Source organism: Mastigoproctus giganteus, chromosome 12 (genome assembly GCF_048544385.1).
Source record: "Mastigoproctus giganteus isolate SK-2022 chromosome 12, ASM4854438v1, whole genome shotgun sequence".
Classification (NCBI taxonomy): domain Eukaryota; kingdom Metazoa; phylum Arthropoda; class Arachnida; order Uropygi; family Thelyphonidae; genus Mastigoproctus; species Mastigoproctus giganteus.
The window spans coordinates 3,836,000-3,863,726 of record NC_143586.1 but is presented as its reverse complement, the minus strand read 5'-3'; the positions used below and the strand labels follow the sequence as shown (position 1 = coordinate 3,863,726).

General features: G+C 38.4%; 1 protein-coding gene across 1 annotated transcript in view; it reads right to left on the bottom strand.

Moving 5' to 3' along the window:
* The window catches only part of Sirt7 (sirtuin 7), a 177,318-nt gene that overhangs the window by 107,023 nt on the left and 42,568 nt on the right, over positions 1–27,727 (bottom strand). Inside the window, exon 3 of the mRNA XM_090386586.1 lies at positions 20,647–20,751. Within this exon, the coding sequence (XP_090242712.1) occupies positions 20,647–20,751 (105 nt within the window). The remainder of the gene's footprint in view (positions 1–20,646; positions 20,752–27,727) is intronic.

The following is a 27,727-nucleotide window of genomic DNA, read 5'->3' as shown; positions in this document are numbered from 1 at the left end:
AATTGCAAAGAAATATGAGAGCTTGAAGGACAGAGTGGATGCCCTCGAAGGAACTAAATTGAGGGGCCCATCAAGCTCTCAGCTGCCCACATCAACGCCAGAGCTTGCACTTGGTCATCACGCAACACAGCGGCAACCCCCAAGGCAGAATGCGCTGGTCCCAAAGGAAATAGTAGTTGTTGGTGACTCTATTGTCAGGGAAACGGGGAACATGCTTTGTAAAAAGGATAGGTGGAACAGGACCAGGGTATGTCTGCCAGGGGCAAAGGTTGATGACGTTGTAGAGCAGATATCATCTTTTAAGGGCACAAAAGGTGATATAGTTGTACACGTTGGCACTAATGATTCAAGAGTAGGAGACCGGCAGAATTGCTTAACAAGTATAGGTCACTGTTGAAAAAAAAGCCGTGAAATAGGGTTGAATTTGAAAGTGTCTGCAATTCTGCCCAGACACTATAGGAGGGAGTATATGATGAGAGCCTTGGCGATCAATTCGGCCCTGGAAAGATTGTGCAAGGCTCAAGGGGTAGAATTTTTTTCAACCTGGACTGTACTTGTTAACAGGAGAGATTGCTTCTACAGGGATGGGATACACTTAAATAGAAAACGTGTAAGAATATTTGCTGATGCTATAGAGGCAGTGTTAGGTGGGTCGGAAAACTGCTAGCTTGGGGGGAGACAAAGAAGAATAGATTAACAGTAGCCACTAGCAGAGGTGAAAGAGATTCTTGCACTGCTTCTATTGGAATGAGCAGAAGCCTGAAAAACAAAATGCAGGACATTTCAGAGACTGCTGGGAGTCATTGCGGTACAAGTAAACATATGGGTTGTGTTAGGGTAGCTAAGAATAGAAATAGGTGCATGTATACTCGTGTGTACACCAATGCTAGGAGTTTAGTAAATAAATTTGATGAATTTGAGATATTGCTCAAAACATCAAAGGCAGATACTGTTGGGATATCAGAGACGTGGTGTCACACAGATATAAGGAATGCAGAACTGGAATTTGGGGAGTACAACGTCTACAGAAAGGATAGACTGGATAGGAAGGGAGAAGGGGTTATGCTATTAGTTAAGAAATACATAAAATCCAAGGAACTGAAGCCAGTGGACATCGCTGGACAGTGCAGTGTCGAGTCAGTTTGGTGTGACATAAGCATTGGGAGATCAAAATTGAGAGTAGGAGTGTGCTATAGGCCTAATGACTCTGATGAGTATAATAAGAAACTGTACAGGGAAATAGAGTGATAAATGAACCACTAGGTGGCAGTGATCACAGTGTGCTGAAGTGGGATTTACTCAAAGAGGTAACTACCATTAGGGGTAAAGGGAAGGGTTATTGCTTTCGTAAAGGCAACTACGATGGACTGAGACAGTATCTAAATTCTATACAGTGGGACCAACTGATGATGTTACCAACAGCAAATGCAAAATGGGAAGCATTCAAAGAACGTATCCTGGAAGCTACTAGGCTTTACATACCAACCAACAAATACTGTTCAAGGTTTAGGCCTAAATGGATGTCAGATGAACTGATGAGGCATATGGCAGAGAAGAAACATGGATGGGATACATACAAATTAACACATGACACAGAAGCCTGTGATAGATACAAGTTGATCTGTAACCAAGTTACAAAGGAGGTTAGGCAGGCGAAGGCAGATTACGAGAAATCTTTGGCAAGGGATGCAAAGAAAAACAGCAAAGAGTTCTTTACTTATGTAAACTCTAGAAGGAAGGGGATGAATCAGATTGGACCACTTGATATCGATGGGTCAACTGTTGATAATCCTGCTCAGGTAGCTAACAAACTAAATGAATATTTTGCATCGACATTCACACACGAGGAGTTATTTAGCGAGGGGAAAGCCAGAGGTGTATTAAACTCTAGCAGTAAGCTAGAGAATCTTGTAATAACTGAGAGTAACGTGGAGGAGAAATTGTTGAAGATAAACACAAGAAAGGTACCCGGGGTGGATGGGATCTATCCAGTTATATTAAAGGAGGCAGCAGAGGAAGTAAGCAAACCCTTAGCCATAATTATGAGAGCTTCCTTGGACTCAGGGGAGGTACCTATGGACTGGAGATGTGCAAATGTGACCCCAATTCACAAAGGAGGGTCAAAGGCTGACACAAGTAATTATAGACCTGTGAGTTTAACTTCTGTTCCAGGAAAATTAATGGCGGCACTAGTTAAAGAAGCACTGCAGGATCATTTAGACAAGACTTCAGTTATAGCTCGGACACAGCATGGTTTTGTTAAGGGGAAGTCTTGCCTGACCAATTTGATTGGATACTATGATGCAGTCACAAAGGAACTGGATGCAGGGAATAACTTTGATATTATATACTTGGATCTTAGAAAGGCTTTTGATACTGTTGCATATGGAAGACTGCTGCACAAATTGGAGCAGTGTGACACTGAAGGCAAATTGCTGCTGTGGATAAGGGGTGGCTGAGGGGGAGAAGACAGAGAGTGGTAATCAATGGACACTGCTCATCGTGGACTAATGTTATTAGTGGAGTCCCTCAGGGCTCAGTGTTGGGTCCATTATTGTTTTTTGTATTCATAAATGATATTGATGATGGTATATCAAGCTTAATGTCGAAGTTTGCAGTGTCAGTGTCAGTAGTGCGTCATAGTGTCATAGTGTCAGCATAGTGTCAAGGACACTACTGACACTATGCTGCTGCAACAGGATCTGGAAAGGTTGAGCAGATGGGCTGAGAGGTGGCAAATGAAGTTTAACATTGACAAATGTAAAGTACTACACATGGGAAACAGCAACCCCAGAGCAAAGTATCAACTCTGTGGTACTACACTGACAGTGGTAGAGAATGAAAGGGACCTGGGGGTGGTTGTGCAGGCAGATATGAAGTTCTCTGAGCAGTGCAGACGGGTGCAAGAGTAGCTCATGGTGTATTGTCAATGATATATAGGAATTTTTCTAGAAGGGATAAGGAGGTGATTATTCCCTTGTATAAGCCAATGGTCAGGCCACACCTAGAGTTCTGTATACAGGTCTGGAGGCCTCATTTCAAGAAGGATGTAGACCTGCTGGAACGAGTACAGAGAAGGGCAACAAGATTAGTTAATGGAACAAAGGGGTGCTCTTACGAAGAAAGACTTAAGTTTTGCAAATTAGTGTCTGGAGACTACGCACCAGCGAGGTGATCTGATAGAGGTGTATAAAGTCTTGAATGGTTTGAGCATGCTCAATGTTTGAGCATGCTCAATTCTTCCTCTCGCTCAGAATAATCACCTGAGAGGGCATCAATTCAAATTGAGGAAAGACAGATGTAGGATAGACGTGCGGAAATTTGCCTTTAGCCAGCGGGTGGCTGGTTGGTGGAACAGACTTCCATCCCTTGTCGTGGAAGTTGATAGTCTAAATAAGTTTAAGGCTCAGCTGGACAGGTATTTTGAATGAACAGCGGGGTGAAGTGGAAGTGGTTTTTTTTTTTTTTTTTTTCCTTTTTTTGGCTGATGCTGTATAAGCTTGCTTTCTTGCATCAAATGCCTCTACTAATGCTAATGCAAGTATCAAATAGGTGGGAAAATTATTTGATGTCATAAAAACCTAAATATAAGGGAAAGGAAAAAAAAGTTATAATATTTCAAAACTGATGCATGCTATAAAAGTACCTGATCACGTATCAATAAACTGCATTTCTATGCTTACGTATAGTTATGGAAGAAAAATATTAAAAGGAAACTCTAAAGAGAGAGCATGAAAGAAAAAAAAATGTTTAATAAAAATGAGGATGAAAGCAATAAATCTTCCATAAAAGTAGGCAGGGTAGTCCCAATGCAGTGTTCACAATAAAATTAAGGTATTGAAATAAGATAAAAATAATATTAAAATAAATAAATCAATGAATACGGGAACAGTTAAATTTGGAGTAATGGTAGGTTGATATAGAAATAATTTTGCGTGTTAAAAAGACAAAAGTAATTTTGTAAGTAAAATTAGATAAAGAAGCCTTCTTTATCTAATGCTTCTTTATATAAAGTACTGCATATGGGTAGCAGTAACCCCAGAGAAATATACCGTGTGGAACACCCAGGGTGGTAGAGAATGAAAAAGACCTGTGGGTAATTGTGTAGTCAGATATGAAGTTTTCTGAGCAGTGCAGACAGGCCTCCAGAGCAGATTATGAGGTGTTTATCCCTTTATATATTAATGTTTATCCCTTTATATATTAATGGACGTCCCCAGGGGCTCAGTGTTGGGTCCATTGCTGTTTTGTATATTTATCAATGATATTGATGAAGGTTTGGTTTGGTTTGTTATTTGGATTTTAGGAGCATTAGCAACTAAGGCCATATTGCTCCGGGATATGCGGTGGTCATTCCCTGACCTTTCCGCATCCTCCGTATTTGGTGGTGACGGGCTCGAACCCCAGTCTAATCAAGAAGCGTGTGCAATGCACTGCTGCTCCTTCCCAACTGGCTACGGAGGCGCCTATCGATGAAGGTATATCAGGTTTAATGTCCAAGTTTGCAGATGATACAAAGGTTGGCAGGGTTGTTAATGACAGTATGCTACTCCAACTGGATCTATATAAGTTGGGAAAATGGGCTGAGAATGGCAACTGGAGTTTAACATTGACAAATGCAAAGTACTGCATATGGGTAGCAGTAACCCAAGAGAAACGTACCAACTACACTCATGGAAGTGGAAAGTGAAAAAGACCTGGGGGTAATTGTGCAGCCATATATGAAGTCCACTGAACAGTGCAGACGGGCTGCCAGGGCAGGTCATGGAGTCTTGTCAATGATATATAGGAATTTTGCTGGCAAGGACAGGGAGGTGATAATCCCATTATACAAGGCAATGGTCAGGCCACACCTAGAGTATTGTGTACAGGTCTGGAGGCCTCATTTCAGGAAGGATGTAGAGTTTCTAGAACGAGTACAAAGAAGGGCAACAAGATTGGTGAGGTGAACAAAGGAGTGCTCTTACCAAGAAAGGCTTAAGTTCTGCAAATTGCAGTGCTGGAGAGTAGGCGCTTGCGAGGTGATCCGATTGAGGTGTATAAGGCCTTGAATGGGTTGAGCAAACCGAATGCTGATGGGATTCTTTGTCTTGCTCAGACTAAGATACTGAGGGGGTACAGTTTCAAATTGAGGAAAGATAGTTGTAGAATAGATGTGCAGAAATTTGCCTTTAGCCAGTGGGTAATTGATTGTTGGAACAGGCTTCCAGCTTTTGTTGTGGAAGCTAATAGCCTAAATAAATTTAAGGCTGAGTGGACAGGCATTTGGAACGAATGGAGGGATGAAATGGGAGGATTTTTATTTATTTATTTATTTTTGGCCGATGCTGCATAAGCTTGCTTTCGTGCATTGTATGCCTCTACTAATGCTAATAAAGCAATGGTCAGGCCACACCTTGAGTTCTACGTACAAGTCTGGAGGCCTCATCTTAGAAAGGATGTAGAGTTGCTAGAACAAGTACAAAGCAGGTTGGTGAGGGGAACGAAGAGGTCCTCTTTAACAAGAAAGGCTTAAGTTCTGCAAATTGCAGTGTCTCGAGACTAGGCACCTGTGAGGTGATCTGATTGAGGTGTATAAGGCCTTGAATGGTTTCAGCAGGCTCAATACTGATGGGATTTTTCCTCTTGCTCAGAACAAACCTGAGGGTACATAAATTCAAATTTAGAAAAGACAATTGTAGAATAGATATGTGTAAATTTGCCTTTAGCTAGCAGGTAGTTGATTGTACAAATTTCCATCTGTTGTTGTGGACGTTGATAGCTTAAATAAATTCAAGGAAGAACTAGAGAAAGTTTTGGAGTGAATGGATGGGCGAAATGGGGAGGGGGGGTTGGCTGATACTGTATAAGCTTACTTTATTTATTGCATCATATGCCTCTACTAATGCTTCTTTATCTAATTTTATTTAGAAAATTGCTCTAATTTTTTACATGCAAAACTATTTCTATATCACCAACAAGTTTTAGGAGGACTGAAATTAACTGTTATCTTTACCACACTGGAGATCAGCATTTAAGGAACAGGGGATAATTGAGAAATTTAAGCTCTTTGTGCAGAGTAAGGTTTCTGAAAATGGAAGGTGGAATGCAATGTGCTGTCATCAGAAAAACTATGGATAGGATTTCCAGTCAATGGAAGAAGGTCATTAATATAAAAGTGGAAAAGAGTGGGAAAAAGAACTGAATCCTGGGGAACACCTGCATTCTAGAGAAGTTAGAAGACAGAGAGCTTTCTACCATCATCCACAGTGACAATCATTGAAAAGCCTTTGAAATGTCAAGAGCAACTGCTTGAGTTTCACCAAACTATTGCATTGAATTTGTCCACAGATACATAACATAAGCCAAAATATCACCAATGGATCAACACTGCCAGAATCCATGTTTGTTTGTTATTTGGTTTTTAGGAGCATTAGCAACTAAGGCCATATTGCTCCGGGGTTATGCGGTGGTCATTCCCTGAACTTTCCGCATTCTCCGTATTTGGTGGTGACGAGCTCGAACCCCGGTCTAATCAAGAAGCGTGTGCTAACACTGCTGCTCCTTCCCACTTGGCTACGGAGGCACCCCCAGAATCCATATTGGCAATCATTGATCAGATGGAGAGTTTCCAGATGGTTTAACCACCTACTCCTAGAGAACTGGCATTAATAGATTGTCATTATTTAGAAATTGACTAGAAATAAGTGCAATGGGTGTCTAACTGGACAGGAGAGATTTCTTACCCTTCTCAGGAACTGGCTGAGTATGAGCACATTTCCAAGTAGAAGGAAAAACACCAATGGAATAAGATAATTTAAAAAGGCGACACAGAACAGCAGTGAGTTCAGAAGCACAGATTTTGAGAACAAGTGGAGAAATACCATCAGGACTTTACATTTTCTTGGCACGAAGATTGTTCAAATTTCTTCTGACATCCTTTTGATGGAAGACCACAGGAGACACTGGGTGGAGGGTAATGGGAAGGTAAGATATGGTTTACCAACATCATGAATACATGAATTAGAAGAATGTAGGATGATAGCAGGTCAGCTTTATTTTTAGCTGAGGTGGCAACAGAACTTCTGGTTTTGATAGAGGTGGGCAAAAATTGCAGTCAATAGCTTTGGCAAGAGACCAGAATGCTAGACTACCATTTAACAAGAAGCAAATTTTCTACTCTTAGCCTGTTGTTCAATATCTAGTTTGGATTGATTTATAACTGCTTTACAATTGTTGTGAGCTTTCGTGTAAGCAGAAAATGAATCTGTAGATTTGGACAGAGGCCAATTGTAATAAGAAACATTCTTATGAATGGTCTAAGCACGTTTATGGAAAACAAAAGGTTTAGATATAGGACAAGATTTTGAGATGGAGTGCAGAATAAAGAATTTCATCCCTACAAGAATAATTTCACTGACACGACGTGAGAAAACAATGGCATCAGAAGATGCCATTGTTTGCTCACGTGCTCTTGGTGAGCAAACAAGTTTGCTCTTGGTGTTTGCTCACCAAGAAAAAGAATAGAAATCTTGCAGATCATTCCATTTTTCATTCTTGTAATGCCAAACAACACAAGTAATTTTGCTGAGAATGGCCACGAGGGATCACATCATTAAATTGAAATCTAGGTTGACCACTCACCTCAACCTTGTACTTGGAATGGTTATTTGTTAGAAAAAGATCAAGAGTGTTGAGTGGTTAGGATTGTCTGGTATTCTGGTAGGCAAATGAACAATCTGTGTAAGGTCATTAGTGGTTGCAAAATCCTCAGCATCTCAACCAGCTGGATCCATGTGACTAGAAAACTGATGCCAGCTGGAGTTGTGAACATTAAAATCACAAAGGAAAATTACCTCACTGTTAGGAAAGTTGGATAGGAGAAAGTCGAGCAATTTCAGACCAGATTTCAGACCAGAGAAGATTGAAAATATGAGATTCCAAATTACTAAGTCTCTGACAGGGAATATCCTTGAAGACAAATGCACAAATCCAAGGCATATACTATCTTTAAAGTGAAGGGACTCATTTTGTCCTAATTATTCACTGTAGTGAATAATTAGGACAAAGTAGTGAATAATTAGGAGATTGTCATAATTATTAACTGTATGACATTGAGCAAAAAAAATATTTGGAGGTCCTAAAGTCTTGAAACTTTATTAGACAGTTGGACAGACAACTTGAGTAGTCGGGGGGGGGGGGGTATCTACAATTTCCAAATTCCCAAACTATAAGTGTAATACGGTGAGGTGGGAAATTTTTCCTTCCCCCACCTTACTTTACCCTTTTCCGACTACTGAACCCCCCCACCACGCTTTTGAAATATGGCAATGGAATGTGCCCGAGCTATAAAAGATGGCCTCGACACGTATTCACCCTCCTTTGAAGATGGTATTAACGAGAAGCCTCCAACAAGCTTCAGGACATCATCTCCCTTTATGCCTACAATTACTCCCCATGCAAGGATTTAGAACAAAAGCTGGCTTTTTCCTTCATCCTCCTTCCATATAATTGCAATTTCAACACCTTCTGAATTACACCTCTCCCAGATGCAGCCATCCCTGAAGAAAACCCCAGGTAAAAGCATTCTTCTGCCTTAAAATAAAATATATAATATTCTTAAAATTTAATATTCCTTTAAAATTCCCAAAAATAGCCTATACTACCCTTTTCAAAAAAATCCACAAAGTTCATTTTAGATCCATAATGAGATTGCAGATACTCTACAAGGAAAAATTACAATAAATTATTAGCATTTGTCCGATTTTATGAAAATTAGTGGGTTTGTTTGTTTGTTATTTGGTTTTTAGGAGCATTAGCAACTAAGGCCATATTGCTCCGGGAATATGTGATGGTCATTCCCTGACCTTTCCGCATCCTCCGTATTTGGTGGTGACGGAAAATTAGTGGGTCTCAACTACTCAAGTTGTCTGTCCAATTATTCAGTGCAGTGAATAATTGGGACAACTCAGATGAGCAGTGGTTGAATCAACTGATAATTGTGATTCTGTAAAAAAAAAAGTAAGCAGGGCTCAGCAGACTCTTGTTTATGGTCTTTTGGTGCAAAAGTTGCTTCAGCTATATTGTGCCTGTTCAAGTTCAGCTATTACCAGTTGCATTGGCAAGATTTATTAACTTGAGGAAGGTAAAGAGTTCATTTACGTCTGAATGGTCTCCAGAATAAGTTGAAGAGTTAATGGTTCATATACATGTGATTTGAAAGCTGATTGATAGGCTATTTGGTAATGTGGGCAGTCTATGATTAAGTGCTATGATTACTGTGTGGGGGGTCAATCTTTCATTAGGACACAAAGCCAAGTGAAGATAAATTCTTTGTCTGTTTGATCAAAAATTATTTCCAGCATTTTGGCTGCTTTTATGGTCTGGTATAATTTGTTGCTTGTTTGAGATTTCCAGATTTGTGTCCACATGTTTTCAGAGGCTTTTCTAATGACATGGATAAAGTCAATTGGTGGAATAAATTTCTACTCTTTATGAATGAGAGAGATTACATTTGATGGATGCTTTGCAGCATGATGTGCACATTCATTGCCCAGAATGTCCACAAATCCAAGTGAATCTAATTATTTGCTGTTTTGTCTTGAGGTGAGATAAGCAAGAAAGAATTTCTTAGATATGGATGGGTAGGATGATCTTCTAGCTGTAAGGCATATATTGCACTTAAATGAGTCTGTAAAAATAATACTTTTTGGAAGGAAAGTTTTGTCAATATGATCTATGCAAAACCATACAATGCAGTATATATAGTGCTAAACAAAAGTTTAGCACTATATATACTGCATTCTATGGAAAGAGATTGAGAAATCATGCTGTTTGGCAAAACAGCATGATTTCTGAATCTGAAGCCATCAGATTCAGAAAATTGCATTACATGAGCAGAATGCAGCCATTTCACATGCTGGTTTGGGATGGCATCTTGTTTCCATTGTGTGAAGTCCATGTCGCGATCGACTGATTTCCCATGACACAAAGTATGTAGGGTTATCCTGGTAGATTTTATCCACACTTAAGTTCCATTGCAAAATTAATGCTTTTAGCCAGATACCCGAGTTTGCATATGCTAGGTTTTTTTATCATACAAGGTTTCCCATTTCAGATATCACAGATTTGCCTTGTTGGATGTCTGGGAAGGCTTTGAATTTTTGCACTGTAGTTCAGCAGAAGAACTAGTCTATGAAGCCTAAGTGATGAGTTCATGGATCTCTGCATATAAATTATGCACAAGTGATGTATGAAATGCTCCAAAAACAACAAAGTGCTATAAGAATAGGAGGAGCTAACCAATTTCAGACACTTTTCCTAGCTGCAAAGTAGATGGGACCATAATCTAATCTAGATCTTATCATTGCATGATAAATGTGTAGAAGTGAATGAAAATCATGTCATGGCAGATTTTGCCTGAAGAATGTTTAATTTATTTTGTGTTCTAGGAAATTTTTATTTGTTATCCATGATTAATCCAAGAAGTCTGATACCATGTTTGAGCACGATTTGTTGATAGCTTATTAGTTCTGGATCAGGATGCATCTTTAGTTTTCTGCAGAAGTGTACTGCTGCTGTCTTCTGTATTGAGATTCCATATCTGTTATAGATGGTCCACAACTCTATTTTATTTATAGCACATTGGGGCTGTCGCTCTACTGTGCACATATTCTGTGAGTGACATGAAATGGTGAGGGTTTTTTTTTTTTTTTTTATGTGAACCCCAAACACGAGAGGCATTAGAACCTACAGTACTTAGTACCGTGCTTGGGTTAGCGGCAGACATATATGTTTCAATTGTTACTGTAATTGGATTGATTTTTAATGTGAATAGGGTTGCAAAGGACTGAGCCTTGGGGTATCCCCTGTCCTTGATTGTATATCAGCATATGATGGTAATGGACTTGAAAAGTTCTTTTACACAAGGAGTTCCGGATGAACTTTGGTAAATGGCCTTGCATTCCTAGTTTGTGCGATTCATGCAGGATATCATATCTTATCAAAAGCTGTCTCTACATCAAGGCATATCATGATCATGACAAGGTGCTCATTTCGGAGAAAAAGGTTTTGCATATTTATTTATGCCTTTGTTATTATGTCTAGTGTTGATCTGTTTTTTTGAAAACCATATTGGCTCAGACAAAGAAGACCATGCAAATCAAGGAACCCTGTTATATCGTTTCTTGATTCGCACAATTTTTTTTGGAAAAGCCAGCACAAAAAAAGAATGCCACCAAGAGTCTGGATATGTGTATCTTCAAGGTATATTCTGTTATAAAGGAGAAAAAACATGCATAAGGACTTTTCAGTAATGTGTTTAATCATTTGGTAATAGATTCTGCTGCTGGGCCTGCTGCACGTGGTTTTGATTTGGCTAAGGCTTAATAAATAAATATTCTTTATTGCAGAGAAAATAAATACACCCTGCAATATACCCTTCACAGCCAGCTTGGCCAGGAGTTTCACATATAAATTGATAATTTTATCACACTAGTACTCAACATCTTCATGAGATGGTTGCAGATATACTAGCCTTAAACATTCAATGGGTCAAAAAAATTGGATGATAAAAACTGAATCTAGAACTTTTCCCTCCCCCTAAATGAACAGCTACAACTGACCCATGTGCCACAGATCCCATTAATCACTTCAAAGGTTGGATATGACATGAGAAGGGATAGAAATGGATAATGATCTTAAAACATGATTTAAAATAATAAAACATTCACGTAAGCCATTAAGGCTAGCATAATTTGACTGTATAAAACAACTCACTGCAATGAAAATTATTCTATACAGTAAGAAAGAAAAAAAAATATCACAGTGGATGTCCATTGTTTGTCCTTAAAATTTAAAGAGTGCCCATAACTTTTCAAATTCAGCAATAAATGGTTCTACTAATTGTTTTTCAGTGGTAATGATTATATTTTCAAAATTTCCCATCATGGCTTGTCCAGTCCAGTTCAAAGAACCAGTAAGAAGGATTTGCTGACCCACAATAACAAACTTATGATGCATCCAATAAGCTGTGCTATTACACCTAACTGGAATTCCTTCTGCTTTGCCTACCGCTAACATTAGTCTCTTCTGCATCTTTATCAGTTATCAATCTAACAGCCACTCCTTTTTTATGACAATTTATTATTAGTTCACGAAGGTAGTTTGAAGTTATGAGATACACACAAATATCTATTGTATGACGACTGGAAGTCAATACTTCTTCCATAATAACTAAGGAAGTTTTCTCATGGGAAAACCTGCAATTTGGTTTTACACATTTTTCGGCTTTGGCAACTGTATTGCAAGCTATGCTGGAGTCTGGAAACACAAGAACTCTGTGAAATGAATTACAGGATCCATTATTTCTCTTTCTGTTATGTAAAAGTAGCTTTTTATCCGTAAAGGTCAAATCGCAACGTATTCCTGATGCTATGTATGGGAAATATCTTCGAAACAAATAACATACCGCTTGAGAAATGTAATTCATTTATAATAAAGGGTTGATTGTAGGGTATCTCATGAGTTGAGTGGAAATTAATTTTGCAATTTGAGCTTTACTCCATCCGACGTTTCTCATCAATTCTCGTGTTGGCTTTCTTTACCTTAGCCTAATGACCTTCTTCCATTGACCAGAAATCCTATCCATAGTTTTGCTGATGATAGCACATTGCATTCCACCTTTCAGTTTGAGAAACCTTGCCCTGCTCAAACAGCTTCAAATATCCACTTCAAATACCCACTTCTCAAATATCCACTACCAATTCCTTAAATGCTGATCTGTAGTTAATTCTCCAGTTGGGCAAAGATAACTTAGTTGATTTCAATCCTAAAACTTAGTCCTGTTTTATATCTTGCAAAAAAGGTTCCTCTGCTCATTAGCAGAAGCATTTGATGCAAGAAAGCAAGCTTATGCAGCATCAGCCAAAAAAAAAAAACCCACTTCCACTTCACCCCTCTGTTCATTCAAAATACCTGTCTAGCTGAGCCTTAAACTTATTTAGGCTATCAACCTCCACCACAAGAGATGGGAGTCTGTTCCACCAACCAACCACCCGCTGGCTAAAGGCAAATTTCTGCACGTCTATCCTACATCTGTCTTTCCTCAATTTGAATTTATGCCCTCTCAGGTGATTTTTCTGAGTAGAGGAAGAATCCCATCAGCATTGAGCATGCTTAAACCATTCAAGGCTTTATACACCTCTATCAAATCACCTCGCTGGTGCCTAGTCTCCAGACACTGTAATTTGCAAAACTTAAGCCTTTCTTCGTAAGAGCACCCCTTTGTTCCATTCACTAATCTTGTTGCCCTTCTCTGTACTCGTTCCAGCAGCTCTACATCCTTCTTGAAATGAGGCCTCCAGACCTGTATACAGTACTCTAGGTGTGGCCTGACCATTGCCTTATACAATGGAATAATCACCTCCTTATCCCTGCTGGAAAAATTCCTGTATATCATTGACAATACTCCATGAGCTACTCTTGCAGCCCATCTGCACTGCTCAGAGAACTGCTCATGTTCAATGACAGTTCGATTTCTAGGCTGTATAAAATGTATGATATTATACATCTCTATTGGGGGTTACCCTGACTTCTAATCTCTCTCAGCATAAGCACATTACAAATATTGCTTCCTCTGCATCTAAAAAACTAGGTTTTCACTTTCGTTCTCAGCATTACTTTTCTTCCAAACAGAGTTCACTCTGTACAAATTGCGAATCCACCCCACCACAGAATATTGTTTCCACATCTGGGGCAGTGCCCCTAAAACCTCTCTCAAGCTTCTAGATTCCATTTAAAAGAGCAGTTAGAGTAATTAATGACTTGTCTCTAACAGAGTCTCTCCACTCTGTCTCATAGATGTTCTGTTTCAGCTGCAGATAGATACTTCCACGGGCACTGTTCTTTTGAACTGGCTTCTATAATTCCCTCTCTCTCTCTCTCTCTCTCTCTCTCTCTCTCTCTTCCAAAGCAGTCGGAACATGTATTGCAACTATTCAACATCCTTTTACTGTCCAACTTGAAACTCACAGAACCAACTTTTCTTCTTTCTCATTATTCATTCAACTTCCATTTTTTGGAACAACCTTCTTTCATACATATTTCCTGAAAATTACAATCTACAGAAGTTCAAGTGTAATGTCAACAAGTACAGTCAGTCCTCGTATAACACGTGTTTACAATACACGAATTCGATCATACATGATTTATAAATAGGGAAACAATATCTTATATAACACAAACCGAATTCGCTTATGCACAATTCGCCTTTGTGTTTACAAGAAATGGCAGTCGAACGCAACATGATAGGAATGAAGAGAAGATTCTGAAAATGTGTTTATCTTTTATATATCAGTGAAGGGGAAACACATTTCACCATAATAATGTAAAATTCCAGCTATCGGTATTATCGCAAATGCAATTAGATCGAGTTTACTACCAGTTTATAACAGATTCCACTAGCAGAAACGCAACTGGCAATTGTTTTTATTGTTTTATGGTAGTAACCCCTAGAAATATGCTTTAGCATTAGTAGAGGCATATGATGCAAGAAAGCAAGCTTATGCAGCATCAGCCAAAAAAAAAAAACCCTTCCACTTCACCCCTCCGTTCGAAATACCTGTCCAGCTGAGCCTTAAATTTATTTAGGCTATCAACTTCCACAACAAGGGATGGAAGTCTGTTCCACCAACCAACTACCCACTGACTAAAGGCAAATTTCCGCACGTCTATCCTACATCTGTCTTTTCTCAATTTGAATTTATGCCCTCTCAGGTGATTCTGAGCAAGAGGCAGTATCCAATATCCAATCAGCATTGAGCATGCTCAAACCATTCAAGGTTTTGTACACCTCTATCAGATCACCTCGCCGGTGCCTAGTCTCCAGACACCGTAATTTGCAAAACTTAAGCATTTCTTCGTTCCGTTCACTAACCTTGTTGCCCTTCTCTGTACTCGTTCCAGCAGCTTTACATCCTTCTTGAAATGAGGCCTCCAGACCTGTATACAGTACTCAAGGTGCGGCCTGACCACTGCCTTATACAATAATCACCTCCCTATCCCTGCTGGAAAAATTCCTGTTATATCATTGATAAGACACCATGAGCTACTCTTGCAGCCTGTCTGCACTGCTCAAAGAATTTCATATCTGCCTTCACAATTACTCCCAGTTCCTTTTCATTCTCAGGCACTGTCAGTGTAGTACCACAGAGTTGATACGCTGCTCTGGTGTTACTGTTTCCCATATGTAGTACTTTACATTTGTCAATGTTAAACTTCATTTGCCACCTCTCAGCCCATCTGTTCAACCTTTCCAGATCCTGTTGCAGCAGCATAGCGTCAGTAGCGTCCTTAACAACCCTGCCAACCTTTGTATCGTCTGCAAACTTGGACATTAAGCCTGATATACCATCATCAATATTATTTATAAATACAGAAAACAATAATGGACCCAATGCTGAACCCTGAGGGACTCCACTGATAACATTAGTCCACGATGAGCAGTGTCCATTAATTACCACTCTGTCTTCTGCCACTCAACCATCCCTTTATCCATAGCAACAATTTTCCACCAATGCCACACTGCTCCGATTTTACAGCAGTCTTTCATGTGCAACAGTAATAAAAGCCTTTCAATTCTTTCCCTGCATCCAATTCTTTAGTGACTACATCATAGTATCCAATCAAATTGGTCAGGCAAGACCTTCCCTTAACAAAACCATGCTGTGTCTGAGTTATAACTGATGATTGTCAAGATGATCCTGTAGTGCTTCTTTAACCAGTGCTTCCATTAATTTTCCTGGAACAGAAGTAAACTCACAGGTCTATAATTACTTGTGTCAGCCTTTTATCCTCCTTTGTAAATTGGGATTACATTTGCACATCTCCAGTCTGTAGGTACCTCCCCTGAGTCCAAGGAAGCTCTCATAATTATGGCTAACGGATTGCTTACTTCCTTTGCTGCCTCCTTTACTCCTTTAATATAACTGGATAGATCCCATCCACCACAGGCGCCTTTATTGTATTTATCTTCAACAATTTCTCCTCCACTTTACTCTCAATTATTACAAGATCATCTAGCTCACTGCTAGTGTTTACTTCATCTATGGCATTCCCCTTCCTGAATAACTCCTCATGTGTGAATGTAGATGCAAAATACTGATTTAGTTTGTTAGCTACCTGAGCAGGATCATGAACAGTTGAACCATCGATATCAAGTGGACCAATCTGATTCATCCCCTTCCTTCTAGAGTTTACATAAGTAAAGAACTCCTTGCTGTTTTTCTTTGCATCCCTTGCCAAAGATTTCTCGTAATCTGCCTTCACCTGGCTAACCTCCTTTGTAACTTGGTTACAGATCAACTTATATCTATCATAGGTTTCTGTATGTCTCATATGTCTCATTAGTTCATCTGACATCCATTTAGGCCTGAACCTTGAACAATATTTCTTAGTTGGTATGTAAAGCCTAGTAGCTTCCAAGTAAGTTCTTTGAATGCTTCCCATTTCTGAATTTGCTGTTGGTAACATCATCAGTTGGTCCCACTGTATAGAATTTAAATACTGTCTCAGACCATCGTAATCGCCTTTACGAAAGCAATAACCCTTCCCTTTACCCCTGATGGTAGTTACCTCCTTGAGTAAATCCCACTTCAGCACACTGTGATCATTGCCACCTAGTGGTTCCTGTATCTGCAGATTCTTAATGCATGAAGAATCACTACTGATAATCAAATCAAGAGTATTGCTCCCTCTAGTTGCCTCCCGAACATGCTGATTTAGAAAACAATCATCCAATAAATGGATGATTGTTTTCTAAATCAGCCTTGCTAGTGTGTGAGTGACCAGCCTTCCAGTCAATATCTGGGAAATTAAAATCCCCCATTATAAGACTGATTTACTGGCCCACTCTATTTCCCTGTACAGTTTCTTATTATACTCATCAGAGTCATTAGACCTATAGCACTCTACTACTCTCAATTTTGATCTCCTAATGCTTATGTCACACCAAACTGACTCTACACTGCACTGTCCAGCGATGTCGACTGGCTTCACTTCCTTGGATTTTATGTGTTTCTTAACTAATAGCATAACCCCTCCTCCCTTCCTATCCATCCTTTCTGTAGACATTGTACTCCCCAAATTCCAGTTCTGCATTATTTATATCTGTGTGACACCACATCTCTGATATCCCAACAATATTCGCCTTTGATGCTTTGAGCAATACCTCAAATTCATCAAATTTATTTACCAAACTCCTAGCATGCACCTGTTCTTTTTCTTAGCTACCCTAACACAACCCATGTGTTCACTTGTACCCCAATGAATCCCAGCAGTCTGAAATATCTTGCATCTTATTTTTTTTTATTTATTTATTTTTTTTTTTTTTTTTCCAAGCTGCTGCTCATTCCAATAGAAAAATTGTGAGGTGTTAATAGTGTATCTCTGCCTTTACGGTGTTGTTTGTTCCGTTGCTACATGCACGCAGCTTTGTTTATGTGTATCAAGCGTGCCTCATCATTTTGTAATTGTGCTTTATTCCTAAAAATGAGTAAAATACTTAAAAGGTGTGAAAAGGAAGCGTCCTGGTGAAGACACTGCAGATTCAGAGAGAAAAAGAAAAGCAATATTGATAAACAGAGGCAGACTGGGTCAAAAATCCTTATCCGGGAAAATGTATAGTGGCCTCATACTATGGTTTATGGCTAAAATCACACTGGCCTCTGGCCCACCAGGGTTTCCCCGGTAAGGCTTATGGCCAGTCTGCCTCTATCGATAGAGAAAAAATATGAAATTGTGAAACAGTTTGAGCGAAATGAAGGACCATGTGATATTGCACGTGGTACAGACCTAAATGAGACAACACCGAGAATTACAAAGAATGCAGAGAAAATAAAAACAACTTTCATAGCAGGAACAACTCAAAGTGTAATTAAAATCCATCAGATTAAGACACAAAGAATTGGAAGAGATGGAATGGCTGTCATCTGTTTGGATAGAAAATCAAACAAAACATAAGTTTGCTTATGATAGAAGCAAAAGCATTAGCAATATTTTATTACATAATAATCGTAATAAAATACTTACGTATTTTATTATGATTATTTATTGTGTTTGGTAATGTTTTGGTTACAAATGTGTGTTCAATCTTGGGTGGTCGGCACCTAACCCTATTTTCATAGGGCCTGTTGTTTATATAGCACAATTTTGCACTGCAAGAGGGTTTCTAGGAACACAACTATCATGCTATACGAGGACTGACTGTACCTTCTTTCATCTTCTCTCCCTCCAACCCATGCATGGTACTAAGTACTATAGGTTCTAATACCTCTTGTGTTTGGGGTTTTCATATAAAAAAGGAAAAAAAGATAGGCCCTGGGACACAGCAAGAATACACCCAGCTCTTTGATGGAATGTGTTCTCCACAATACCCCCCCCACATACATACATACATACTACTTGGATTCCCTCTAACCACTATCTGGCAGAGTAGAGGCAGCGAGTATAGGTTGTTAATAAAATCTGCTTCTCAAGATTTTGATCAACATCACCCTTCCACATCAACTTCTCATCAAGAAACTGGACAGTTGACATCATGATATTATATTCAAGAACTTCCTGAAGATTTCGATCCAGAAGATTTGAGTTCAAATGAATTATCTGAGGATTTTCAGTTGATTCCTGATCCAACTAGGCAGAGTATACTGCAACAATCAGCTTCAATTTCATCATCCAAAAAGAAACAAAAACATATTTCAGCCCAGTTGCCTGTTGTAGACTCTCCACAGGTTTCAACAGTATTTGAGCATGAAATCATTTACAAGAACATTGAACATGAAGTCCTATAAAGAATTTGAACAACAATTTCTGAAAAAATACACTTGGAGCTGTTTGTGATATCTGTGATTGGTTATGATATGAAAATGATGTAAAATTATACACACCAGGAAATTACCCGTTACTTCTCCTAGAATTTACGACAACAGACGTAACGACTATGAAGTCTTGTAATACTTATCGAGAATCTCTCAAAAATGATTCCATTCCAACATTTTCAAAGAGAAACTGTTTCATTTATCCTACTATTCCACCTCATTTGCCTTGATTGGATTTAGTGACTGAGCGACTCATTTCTCTTCATATACCATTCATGCAAATTAGAAGATTAAGATTTGGTTTCAGCCAATACAGAATTTTGTACCAAATTATATGTTCCTGTAAATGTTAATTCGATGGTCAATCATTTGCCTCAGAGATGACAATTATTGCATTAATGTTCATATCAAACATAAAAAAAATACACAAATCTAGTTATTTAATGGGTTTGGTTCATAAACGAGATGTAAGAGTTTGGTTAAAATATCTACTTACGACTCCTTTGTATCATCTGTATAATATCAAGATTGATGAAGCAACGAACACTTTTGTGAAGCAATGACAAATATTTACGAATAGCTCCTGGTGAACGAAATGTTCCACAAAGTTTACTTTTTTGATGAACATGCTGAAGAATTGTCCCCCTGGATACTCAATCAGAAGTTTTGACTAATTTCTTAGAAAAATTTGGACTAACATTAAATACTTCTAGATCTGTATCAAACTAATAATCATGGAACTATAATTGATGCTGTGTTTCAAAGACATTTACACTGTTTACAATCTCAAGTGTATGTATCATATTTTAGCTATCACAAACCCATTGTACGTAAATTACCTATTGAGCATGTATTGCAACTTCAAATTAATGAAACTGTCAAAAAAAAAAAAAAAAAAATTCTTTAAAATGTTAAACATGTTCAAATTCTCTTCATTCTTAAAACCCTTTAATCTAGTCCAAGCCAAGGATGTTTTCACATAAAAACATCTTTCAGGCACACAGGGTATGGTACGCTGCTTTTTTATATGAGAAAATTGTGGAGCTGCTGCAGAGAGCATGCATATTTTCCAGTAACAGATCAGTATTCATTAAAATTTCTCGAAGGATCTGATGAGGAATCTTGGGTTGGCCATTTGATATGGTCACTTTTTTGGTGTTAAGGCAATCGGTGCTGCTTCTAAATGATAATAGCCAGTGTCTATTCCTTTTGCAGAATCATTTGTGCCTGTGAAATATGGCAAAATACGCCTGCAGAACTCCTGCAACACAGGAAACATGGGTAATATTTTTAGTGACACATTCTCTGTGAAAGCTGTAAAGTAGTTCTAAAGGGGTGTTTTCCTTTGCGCCAAAAATTACTATCTTGTTTACTGTCAAAAATTATCTTGTTACTATCAAAAGTGAAGTTTTTGAAGATGGCAAATATTTTCCATTAGCCACTACATTAGCATAAGTATTTAAGATTACTGACCTTTTCTCATCCTTGTGGGATTATCTTGTTATTGTATGTGGTTCCAGTAATCGAGTCTGTTGCTAATCCTTCCCTGGCCATAAGGGGGTTATCTGTTTGGGGGTGTAGACAGAAAGGAATGGACTGGACAGGGCATTACTGAAAAAGGCACTCTTCTATAGCCATCTACTAAAATTAATCCTAACCTAGTTAAAACACCATTAAAGCTATGCTTACAAAAATATTACTAATACTTATTATAATATTGCTTTACATATAATAAAATAATATTACTATGAGAGAGAGAGAGAGAGAGAGAGAGAATGAAATTGGAACTTACTGTACTTATACCAGCACCTGTATAAACCACCACATTTTTTGCATGACGTATAGCATCTGCTAATTTCTCACATTTTTTGTTTAAAACTTCTGGTGAATCCATAATCTATATCGGAAAAAGGGAAAAAAAAAAAAAGGCAATTTATTTAAGTCACAATATTTTTAATCCAGTTTAAAAAAAAAAAAAAAAGTTAGGATATGGATTCCAAATATATAGTACTGTGGAAAATACAATAAACTAACTGACGTTTCCCTTTTTTAATATATCTTAACTTAATATCTTGATACAGGTTCTAAAAAAATTGAAATTCAATAGCATTATATGCAAGATTATAAAAAAATTTTAAAATATCAGTTTTAGCAAACTCTCAAACATAAAAACACAAATTCATCCAAAGGAAGAAAATATCTATATTCTACAACTTCACTACAATCAAATATTGTTATTAATATAGCCTTTACTTCTTCTACAAGGGGTGATCATTTCATTTGTGGACTTGTGCAAGATTTTATGTTTACTGGCCATATTTAAATGGCACAAGCAATTCAGTAAAGACCATGAGCCTGTTGCAGATCACCGAAGACCTGGCCAGCCTTCCTCCTCAACTCCTGAGCAAATAAACATGTCAGGGAAATTACTAGGAAAAGAATACTCTAGACTTCATCATCACCCATGAACCAGATCACATAATAGGGCTGACAGTACAGGAAACAGTAGCAGGAAGTGATCACAGAGTTCTACAGTGGACGATGAAAAGAGGTAGCAGTAGTTAAAGGCAAAGGAATGTCTTATAATTAATGGAAAGGAAATTACAACGGACTGAGATGATACATGGCTTCTATTAATTGGGTAGACATCTCACAGAGAGCGAATACAATTGAATTATGGTATACCTTTAAAACATTAATCACAGAAGCCTTAGAAGCTTACATACCATTAAAAAAATACTTCACGAGGAGGTTTCAAAGTTAGATGAATAATGAAGTTGCCAGATTACTTGAGCAGAAAAAGATGGCATGGAAAAGTTACAGAGCAATAAAAGTACTGAAGCCTATAACAGCCACAAATTGATCTGTAATAGTGCCACAGAAAAGGTTAGGCTGACAAAGAGCAAAGAGGGGGAATAAGGAATTCTTCACATATATATGCAAAGAAGAGAAGGACAAACCAGATCAGATCCTTAGGCAATGGACGTGGGATAATATTAGATACCCAAGCTGAAGTTGCATGTTTATTTAATGAAAAAAACTTGAGCCTAAAGGCCACTAAGGCTGCTGGGGTTGATGGCATATACCCTATAATCTCAAGTGAGAGCATTGAACCATTGAGGCTAATTATGAGAGCATCACTAGACTCAGGAGTGATTCCGTTGGATTGGAAAAGTACCAATGTGTCTCCAATACATAAGGGCAGTTCTAAGAGTGAAGTGGGAAATTACCAGCCGGTTAGTCTAAATTGGAGACAATGATCAAGGGTGAAATTCAGGATCATTTAAATAGAAGTGGAATTCTGAAGGATACTCAGCATGTTTTTGTAAAGTGAAAATTATGTTTAACTAATCTGGTTAGCTGTTTTGACAGGGTCACCCAATAGCTGGACTTAGGGAATAATTTCAACATTGTTTATTTGGATTTCAGCAAAGCATTTGACTCAGTCCCACATGGAGTGGTTACTTTATAAGCTGGAACAGGTTGGAATCACAGGGAAAATTCTTAGATGGATAGCTGGATGGCTTCAGGGCAGGAGGCAGAGGGTTGTGATAAATGGTTATTCCTTAGATTGGGTTGATGTAAAAAGTGGGGTTCCCCAAGGATTACTATTAGGACCATTGTTGTTTTTGATTTTCATAAATGACATTCATGAAGGGATAGAGGGCATAATGTCTAAATTTGTATATGATGTAATTGGTAGAGTGGTTAATGATCACTGCCAAGCAGAGCTTCTTCAGAGTGACCTAGATAGACTTCAGGGATGGTTAGAAAAATGGCAGTTATGCTTTAATCCAACAAAGTGTAAGGTATTACACCTGGGGAACAGTAACCCCAAAACAACTTATACACTTGGGAGTTGAACTAAAGCCGATAGTTGAGGAAAGGGACTTGGGTGTTACGATACAGACATGAAGTTCTCTAAGCATTGTAGACTGGTTGCAAGGAAGGCCCATGGTATCCTATCAATGATTTATCAGACAATTGCTAGTAGAGATAAGGACATCACAAACAAATTATATTAGGCTATTGTTAGACCACATTTGGAATACTGTGTTCAAGTATGGAGACTGCACCTAAAGAAAGACATTATGCTTGTTGAAAGGATCCAAAGATAGGTAACTCGCCTGGTGAGATTGGCAAAAGGGTATCCATATGAGAAAAGCCTTCGAATATGTGGGTTGCAGAGCTTGGAAACTAGGCACCTTAGAGTAGACTTGATTGGGGTGTTTAAGGCTCCGAGAGGCATAAGCAAAATAAATGAGGATGAAATTTTCACAGTTATGATTCTAGAACAAGGGGCCATATTTTAAGTTACGAGGGGAGATGTTTAGATTGGATTGCAGGAAGTCTTAATTTAGCCAGCGAGTTATAAATTACAGGAATGAGTTACCTATATGGGTGGTAGGGGCTGATGGTTTGGAGAAATCCAAAAGGTCAGCTGGATAATTACCTATGGGAGAAGGGAAATGCATGTTTTCTATTTCATTTTCTCTTATTAATTATTATTTTTTAAAAATTTTATTGTTATTATTATTATTTTATTCTTATTATTTTATTATTATTATTTATTTTTAGGCTGGTGCCGCATAAGCCATAGGCTTCCTTGCACCATTTGACCATTGCTAATACTAAATTGCAAAAGGCCCAGAAAACCTTGGATGAAGACAGGCAAGTTACACTTCATGAATTAGCTGTCAGAATGTCCATTTCATACAGTAGTGAAATTAGCATTGGCATACGATGCAAGAAAGCAAGCTTATGCAACATCAGCCAAAAAAAAAAAAACCCCCCATTTCACCCCTCCACTCATTCCAAAAAAATGCCTGTCCAGCTCAGACTTAAATTTATTTAGGCTATCAACTTCCACAACAAAAGATGGACGTCTGTTCCACCAATCAACTATCCGCTAGCTCAAGGCAAATTTCCGCACATCTATTCTACAACTGTATATGCATACTCCTTTGCTGCTACTGGATAGATCCCTTTTCCCATTAATACCATGTGCAAATTGTGAAAGATCACCTTAAAATGTCGCGAATCACACAATTTGACTGCAGAACAAAAAAGCAATGAGCAGACTTATGTAAAATAAAGATCGAAAGAAAGAAAGAAAGATCACAATTTGAAACACAGGATCAAAACTTCTTAAATTGAATAGTGACGAGATGAAACTTGGATTTTTTTACTGTGATCCAGAGATAAAACAACAGTCAAGTGAGTGGAAGCATTCTGATTCACCAAGACCTAAGAAACTTCAAGCTTCTTGTTTGGCTGAGAAATAAATGGTTCTTGTGTTTTTTGGCATAAAAGGCATTCTTGTTACAAATTTTGTGCCTTGTGGAACAACTATGAATAGGGAAACATACTCTGAGGTTCTCAGAGTCAAACTTTGTCACCCCCATTTGTGAGAAATATCAAGAACTTTCTGGTGTAAAGTGGTTTCTCCATCAAGACAATGTCAGGCCCCACACAGCTAATGTTGTGAAGCCAGTATTCACTGCCATAGGTGCTGAAGTTCTGCCCCAACCCCTTTATTCACCGGACTTAGCTTAGTGATTTCTTCCTGTTTCCACATCCGAATAAAGCTCTGAAAGGTCTTGGTCATTTCGCATCCAACAATGACAAGGCAGAGTGACAATGGAAGCATTTTGCAGTCTTTCAAAAAATGGCATTAAATGGAAGCATTTAATGCATGGATACGATGGTTGTGAAAGTATGCAAATTTCAAGGGAAAGTATTTCAAGAAAGAGAAATCCACAAAATATTCAGATTATGACAATTAAGATAAGATCTTGCACCAGTATGCAAATTAAATGATCACTCCTCATATGTTTCTCCTTTAGTTATTTAAGAACAACTAAACTTCATCACACCTCAATTCAATTCCAGATAGAAAAGAACACTCCAACAAAGTTAAACCAGTGTACTGTGTAACACATTATGAAAGAAACTATAATGCTATCGAGGCAGAGTTAGGTGGGTTGGAAAACTGCTGGCTTGGAGGAGGGGGGGGAAACATGGACCAATAGATTAACAGTAGGCGCTGGCAGAGGTAGTAGTAGTAATGGCATATGATGCAAGAAAGCAAGAGTATGAGCTTATGCAGCATCAGCCAAAATAAAAAAATATATATATCATGCCATTCCCTCCAAATGCCTGTCCAGTTCCTCCTTAAATTTATTCAACCTATCAACTTCCACAACGACAGATGGAAGTTTGCTCCAGCAATTAACCACCAGCTGGCTAAAGGCAAATTTCCGCACATCTATTCTACATCTCTCCTTTCTTAATTTGAATTTACGCCCCCTTAGGTTCATAATCTGAACAAGGACAATCACCTCCTTTTCCCTGCTAGCAAAATTCCTATATATCATTGACAAAACCCCATGCCCTGCCCTGGCAGCCTGTCTGCACTAGTCAGAAAACTTCATATCTGACTGCACAATTACTCTCAGGTCTTTTTCATTTTCTACCACCTTAAGTGTAGTATCACACAGTTAGTACATTTCTCTGGGGTTACTTCTACCCATATGCAGTACTTTGCATTTGTCAAGGTTGAACTTCAGTTGCCACTTCTTAGCCCATCTGCCCAAATTATCTAAATCCTGTTGCAGTAGCACACTGCCATTGCTGTCATTAACAACCCTGCCAACCTTTGTATCACTGCAAACTTCGACATTAAGCCTGATATACCTTCATTAATATCATTGATAAATATACAAAACAAAAGTGGACCCAACACCGAACCCTGTGGGACTCCACTAATAACATTAGTCCACAAAGAGTAGCACCCATTGATCACCACCCTCTGTCTTCTCCCACTTAACCATCCTTTTATCGATTGTAGCAACTTACCATTAATACCATTCTGCTCCAATATGCACAAGTCTTCCATGCGCAACAGTGTCAAAAGCTTTTCTGAAATTCAAATATATGATATCAAAATTATTTTTTGCATCAAGTTCCTTTGTAACCACATCATAATATCCTATCAAATTTGTCAGACAAGACTTTCCCTTAACAAACTTTCCCTTAACAAACCCATTCTGTGTCTGAATTATTGCTGCAGTCTTGTCTAGATGATCCTGCAATGCATCTTTAACCAGTGACTCCATTATTTTACACGGAACAGAAGTTAAACTAACTGGTCTGTAATTACTCGTGTCACCCTTTGATCCACCTTTGTGAACTGGAGATACATTTGCACATCTCTAGTCCATGGGAACCTCCCCTGAGTCCAAGGATGCTCTCATAATTATGGCTAAGGGTTTGCTTAATTGCTTTGCCACCTCCTTTAATATAACTGGATAGATCCCATCCACGCCAGGTGCTTTTCTTATATTTAACTTCAACAATTTCTCCTCCACTTTGCTCTCAGTTATTACAAAATCATTAAGTATCCTGCTACAATTTGATAACCTTCTGCCATTTTCAAACCTTAATAATTCCTCATGTGTGAATGTAGATGCAAAATACTCATTCAGTTTGTTTGCTATCTGAGCAGAATCATCAACAGTCGAACCATCAATGTCAAGTGGACCAATCAGATTCATCCTCATCCTTTTACAATTTATATAAGTAAAGAAATCCTTGCTGTTTTTCTTAGCATCTTTTGCCAAAGTGATAAAAAAGTGAAAGTGATTCTTGCACTGCTTTTATTGAAATGAGAAGCAGCCTGAAAAACAAGGTGCAGGAGATTCCAGAGACTGCTGGGAGTCATTGCGAAACAAATAAATACATGGGTTGTGTTAAGTAGCTAGGAATAGAAACAGGTGCATGTATACTTGTGTGTATACTTGCACACAAGTATACGAGTTTGGTAAATAAATTTGATGAATTTGAGGTGTTAGTCAAAACTTCAAAGGCAGATATTGTTGGGATATCAGAGACGTGGTGTCACACAGATATAAGGAATGCAGAACTGGAATTGGGGAGCACAATATATACAGGAAGGATAGAAAGGATAGGAAGGGAAGAGGGATTATGCCATTGGTTAAGAAACACAAAATCCAAGGAAGTACAACCATTCGGCATGGCTGGAAAGGGTAGTGTTGAGTCAGTTTAGTGTGTGACACAAGCAGTGGGAAAGCAAAATTGAGAGTAGGAGTGTGTTATGGGCCTAATGGCTCTAATGAGTATAATAAACAACTGTACAGAGAAACAGAGTGGGCCAGTAAATCAGAGTGTCTTATATTGGGGGATTTTATTTTCCCAAATATTGACTGGAATTTGTGGGTTGGTCACTCGCACACTAGCAAGGCTTTTGTGGATTTATTGGAAGATTGTTTTCTGGTGTCTCCATAGCCAGGTGGGAATGAGCAGTAGTGCATAGCACATACTTCTTGATTAGACCAGAGTTCAAGCCCGTGACCATCAAATACGGAGGATGCAGAAAGTCAGGATATGACCACTGCATATCACAAGCTCAGATAAAAGGTGAGGGTTGGTATCAGGAGGGGTAAAAATTGCATGCCAAAACAATAAAAACGCTGACCCCATATATATAATGGGGAAAGGAGAGAATAAAAAAAAAAAAAAAAAAATTTGGATGATTGTTTTCTACAGCAGCATGTTCAGGAGGCAACTAGAGGGAGTAATACTCTTGATCTGATTATCACTAGTAATTCTTCATGCATTAAGAAAAGGAACCACTAGGTAGCAGTGATCACAGTGTGCTGAAGTGAGATTTACTCAAAGACGTAACTATTATCAGGGGTAAAGGGACGGCTTTTACTACGGTGGTCTGAGACTATTTAAATGCTATATAGTGGGACAAACTGATGATGTTACCAGCAAATTCAAAACGGGAAGCATTCAAAGAATTAATCTTGGAAGCTACTAGGCTTTTCATACAAACTAAGAAATATTGT